We start from the raw sequence: 5951 nt of genomic DNA, 5'->3' as shown, positions 1-5951 counted from the left end.
ACTCCCTAAAACTCTACCGTCTGAGTCCCAATGAGTATTTTTCCTTGGAAATGGAGGGTGACGGCGCGCAGGGTTTGACCGCTGAACTGGTATTACAGAAAGATTTGGATCGAGAGAAACGGCCAGTTATCAATCTCGTTCTGACTGCCATAGACGGAGGTAAACCCCCTAAATCCGGTAGCATAGACATCGTAATAAATGTATTTGATGTGAATGATAACAATCCAGTTTTCAGTAAAACTCTTTATAAAGTTCAGATGACTGAAAATGCCCCCTTTGGAACGAGGCTAATAACTGTGAGTGCCACAGACGCCGACGACGGTGTGAACAGCGAAATAGAGTACTCCTTAATTGGAAACAAAAACTCAAAAGTTCTCGAGAAATTTAACATAACTCCCAACACCGGGGAGATCTACACACAGGGTCAAATAGATTACGAGGAAACGCCTGCTATTGAATTGCGAGTCCAAGCAAAAGACAAAGGTTCTCCACCGCGTAATGCGCAAAGCAAAGTTTTAATTGAAGTTATGGATATAAATGACAACGCACCAGAGATTACGGTGACACCTTTACTTCAAATGGTGAAAGAAGACACGGCGGTGGGAAAGGCTGTTGCTCTCATCACAGTGTCTGATCAAGATGGTGGGAAAAATGGAGAGATTAAGTGCACAATTAAGGATAAGATCCCTTTCAAACTCGAGTCAAACTATGAAAATCATTATTCCCTAGTGGTGAATGGGCCTCTGGACAGGGAGAAGTATTCTCACTACAACGTCACTGTAACAGCCACAGATGGTGGCATTCCACCCCTGTCCACCACTACTGATTACACCATACACCTCTCTGATGTTAATGACAACGCCCCACGGTTTCCTGAGCCTGTGATACAGGTCTACCTCAAAGAAAACACCCCTGCAGGCACTCTTATAGGAACAGTCAGTGCGTCTGACCCAGATGTCGGTGAAAATGCCCAGGTGTCCTACTCTTTAATTGACAACAAAAGAAATGGTGTTCCTTTGTCGACGTTGGTTAATGTTAATTCTCTGAATGGGGAAATGTACAGCATGCAGACCCTAAACTATGAGGAGGTGAAACAGTTTGACTTTCATGTCCAAGCCTCAGACTCTGGTGTTCCCTCATTAAGCAGTAATGTAACTGTGCATGTCCTCATCCTGGATGAAAACGACAACAGTCCTGTCATCCTCCCACCCTACTCTGACCAAGGCTCAGTTAACTCTGAGACCATCCCCTACTCTGCTGAAGCGGGCTACTTTGTGGCCAAGATCAGGGCTGTAGACGCAGACTCTGGTTACAATGCACTGCTGTCTTACCACCTTAGCGAGCCCAAAGGCACCAACCTCTTCAAAATCGGAACCAGCTCTGGAGAAATACGAACCAAGAGGCGAATGAGTGACAATGACTTGAAAGCACATCCGCTCATCATAACCGTGACAGACAATGGTGAGCCATCTCTCTCTGCAACTATGTCAATTGAAGTAGTGGTGGAAGAAAGGACAGGGGAGAAGGTGACAAATTTCAAGCAAGTTCCACTCATCGAGGACACATTTTCGGATCTAAACCTCTATCTGCTGATTGCTATTATATCAGTGACTGTAATCTTCCTAGTGAGCCTCATCACGTTGATAGCGGTGAAGTGCCAGAGGACTGAGGGTATTTTCAGCAGCTGCAGCGCCCCCATGGTCACTACTCACCCGGACGGGAGTTGGGCTTACTCTAAAACTACTCAGCAGTATGACGTGTGCTTTAGCTCAGACACCCTGAAGAGTGACGTGGTGGTGTTCCCCTCACCGTTTCCGCCTGCGGACGCGGAGCTCATCAGCATTGATGGAGGAGACACTTTCAGCCTCAAGACCCAAACTCTCCCCAGCACGACAAAGGTAGGGCATAGTTAGCCTGTTATGTTTCATTCAACTCAGTGTTTCGCTTGATGGTGATGGCTATGGAATCACTTGAAAGTCAGTTCAACAAAAAAATGAAGACACACATCCCCTCTGTGCTCAACATGCAGTCGTATTTACTAAAGCATTTAATAAAATAGTTAGGAGTGCCACAATTACTTTTCTGGAGACCACATGCTGTTGGAGCGTATTAGATGAACTAGATTATGTAGTTTATAAACGATATCTTTTGATGGACTAAGTTAGTTCATCAACAGACAATCAAATTAGCCATGTGAACACTTGGGTCTTTACTGTGTCACCACTGCTACATTATGCATTTCCATCGTTGCTATTTTCAAAGTGCTATACTGTTGTAGTGCCCCATAAGTAAATTATCAAAATGATCTTAACAGTAGAAAACATTTTCCAGAGTCAGCAACTTAATAAAGTAGGCTGTGACAAAATGGAATGCGTAAGAATTTAACTCTGAATAACTTCCATTTAGCAACACTGCTTGTAAACAGACATCTGGGGCACCTGACAGACACCTGGGGCCTATACTAAGAAGCTGATTCAGTAGTAAACCAGGCTTAGTTAACTTAGAGGAAGTGGTAAACCTGCTAATAGCTAACCTGTGGGCATTATTTAGTCAAGAAAATGAAGACTACAGTGTCTTCTATTAGATGATTTACCGCTACCATAAGGTTAACTTAACCTTGTTTACTAGTGAACCAGCTTCAGTGTACCCCCCTGACCTCCCTGATCATCATGGGGGCAGCCGTGGCCTAGTGGTTAAGGAGATGGGCTTTGGATCAAAGGATTGCAGGTTCAAATCCCATCCTTACCACTCCCTATCTCACTCCATGGCTGATGTGCCCTTGAGCAAGGCACCTAACCTCACACTGCTCCGGCGACTGTAACCAATGCCCTGTGCTTAAAGTAAGTGTGAGTCACTTTGGATAACAAAAAGTATCAGCTGCGTGTAATGTAATGTAATCATAGTTCAGATGTAGATGATGACCAGTTTGCATTGCCGTTGACAAAGCCAAATAATCCAAATAAACCAATAAACCAATAAAGCCAAAGCAAAATGAACCAAATAATCCCATGTGAAAGACTAATGAGAGACGCATACAGCTCAGTTTAATTTCAGCACCACAGCTGTGGACAGCGACAATCTCACAATGTTGCAACTGTTGCGGCTGTCCTTCAATATAATATTTCAAATGAATCATTTTAAAACATTTCAGACTTTTCTGACAACTGGCTATGTTTAGCATATCAATGTCTCCAATTCCCAATACAGATTAGACCAGCTATTTTCCCACCAGCAGATTAAAATATGCTTAATATAATTAGATAGAGTAGTAAACTTTCTTGTGACAAGCTGTGTTTCACCAGAATACTTGGTAGGTTTTGATGCCATGATGTTTGCAATTTTGCCAAACAATTTACAAAGGCACACATAATATATTCCACATGTTGTCATCGATTTGAGAAGCAGCATTATTCTGGTATTGTTATAACCTCAGTCCTGTTGCATCTGGGTGGTTATGCAAGGTTAAGTATAATTCCAGGTGGTGACTATGGATGGTTACGACATCATTTCAGAGATAGAAATAGAAACAGAACAGAAAACAACATCTGAACACAATGAAACAGAATGCACACATAAGAACAAGCCTGCTGCTGAGGTTATGTGAGCTGAGTATTCAAACTTTCAAAACTTGGACAAAATATCATACTTTTTGTTTTACTTACCTTTTTATGTCCTTCCTGACTGCACAGTTGCCGAGGTTGTGTTCAGCTGACCCACTAAAGCCTTTCATGGAACACACACAGATTCTATTGTGATTGTAATATGGAATTCCATTGTTATGTCAGTCCTCACCCATGTCATAAAGGGTCATATTTAAAATGGGGGATCTCTCATTTCAGAGAGCAGAAGGCATGTTTCAGATTGTATCTGGGTTTTTAAAAAAAGTGTACGTTATGTGTGACTTCTGTGCGCCTTTGAAAGAAGTGTTTAAGTGACGAAAACAGTTCTGTTGTGGGTGTTATTGGGAACCGCACCTTAAGGGAAACTAACTTCATTATCTTCTTACCTTGAGAGAGAGATGGTGATTTTCGTATATCAGTTATTCTCCCACAATACTCTGACAAAGGCTCAGTTGACTCTGAGAAAAAATCCATACTGGATATAGCTGGTGAAATGTGGATAAAGAAATTACTTTGTGACGACAGCCTAAAGCACACACTGATCATTACTGCATCTGAACATGATGACCACCTGCATCTGTGTCTGTCCAAGTATCTGTATCCATGTTTGTTATTCATGTTGTGGTTTCTGAAGGTGCACTTGATATGCCTATGACCGCCGAAAAAGAGGTTCCCCTTAAATATGAGGGATTTTCTGATCTAAACATCTAGGCCTAGTTACCCATTTCATTTATTTCAGTATCAGCTATTGTTCGTAAGAGATTTGTGCTGTTTATAGCGACTAAGTGCCACAAGAATGATAGTATTTTTTAGCATATTGCGGTTTTCCTGCTGTTTCAACACACCCAGATTGGAGTTGGGCTTACTCTAAACTAACTTACTGAGCATTATGGCGCATGATTTAATTCAGACACTCTGAAGAGTGGCGTGGTAGTGTTGTGTCGTCCCCGTTTGCACCTCTGGATGGGCGCCTTCTAAGTAATGATGGAGGAGAGACTTTCCTACTCTACGGGAAGGTAAGCCATAGTGTGTTAAGGTACACATGCTGCATGCCATTTAACATAGAGCTAAGTTTCCGTTGATGAAGCTCTCACTTTTAGAATAACATTAGAGCAGCCAGAGCAGTTGTGAGTTATGATCTTCTGAAATACTGCTATGAGCAGTGTGAAATTGTTTAATGAAAGGGGCTCCAAGTTGGGCTCTCAGACCACTCCACTTCCTGTTTTGCATATCTTCCATCTGTCATGGTTCCGTATGTGTGTGTGTGTGTGTGTGTGTGTGTGTGTGTGTGTGTGTGTGTGTGTGTGTGTGTGTGTGTGTGTGTGTGTGTGTGTGTGTGTGTGTGTCTGATTAAACACCATCTAACACTAATTGACCAATTGGCCGTATCATTTGTGCAAAGCTAAAGAGGCGTGTCAATAATAATATGTTAATTGCGTCAGCAATGCAGAGAACGGTGTACTGAGTGAAGACACGTGTAAGAGATGCAGTGCAGGAATGGCCTGCGAAGGAAGACAAGTGGAGTGGCGGTGTGAGCCAGTGTGTATGTTCCAATATGCAACCTTGCGTCCTCCAGTTTTGCTTGTGACCTCATACCAGGAATTAATGTGTCGTGATGACATCACTGACAACAGCTTTATATATCAATATCTCGCAAAAGCTCAATTGTGAAATCATTTCCTCATTTGCAAACTGGATGGTGAATGAACAATAGTCCCTCAAAAATTGTTTTGGCTAGGCTGACAGCGGGGAAACTTAATTGTTTTCTCCACGGAGGCGGGCCATCAGCAAAACCTGAGGCCACAAGCACAAGTGGAGGACGCAAGGTCGCATATTGGAATTCACACAGTATGATATAGTATACAGCTCTGTAGGCCAGTGGTATATGTCTGACTGAGAAAGTAGAGATAGCATCATGATAGCACAGTATTCTACATGTAATCTGCTGCTACCTTTATGCACCGGGCCAACCCACTCTGCATAAATGGGCCTGTTTGTGTCACTACGTCCAAAAAACGTGCCAGGATTTGTACCCGTACATATGTATATCCAGAAAATTACTGCAGTCATCACCTTACAGACGTACTACATGAATGGGATGGGATTGATTGTAAACTTGGTTATTACAGAAATGACACAAACAATGCGTTCATTGTTTAGGCATTGTTTAGTCCTGTTGATCGCTAGTATTGCAGGTTAAGTGTATTGTTCAGTGATTGGTTATAGATTAGACCTGATTAGGGTTTCAAATGTTAGTCTGGAAACTTCACAGGCCCATGACACACACTCTCATTAAGATACAAATTTAACTCACTGTATGACTAAGGGTTT

At 42.4% G+C, this 5951-nt stretch overlaps 1 protein-coding gene across 1 annotated transcript; it reads left to right on the top strand.

Moving 5' to 3' along the window:
- Positions 1 to 8: 8 nt before the first annotated feature.
- Positions 9 to 1913, top strand: LOC134442199 (protocadherin alpha-2-like; the record flags this gene model as incomplete). Its single annotated transcript, XM_063192455.1, has 1 exon — positions 9 to 1913. A coding segment is annotated over one exon (1905 nt), but the record flags the coding sequence as incomplete, so codon positions are not given.
- Between the last annotated feature and the right edge of the window lie 4038 nt (positions 1914 to 5951).

Source organism: Engraulis encrasicolus, unplaced genomic scaffold (assembly GCF_034702125.1).
Source record: "Engraulis encrasicolus isolate BLACKSEA-1 unplaced genomic scaffold, IST_EnEncr_1.0 scaffold_1243_np1212, whole genome shotgun sequence".
Classification (NCBI taxonomy): Eukaryota; Metazoa; Chordata; class Actinopteri; order Clupeiformes; family Engraulidae; genus Engraulis; species Engraulis encrasicolus.
Note: the sequence above shows the minus strand (reverse complement) of the source record. Positions and strands in the feature narration are given on the sequence as shown.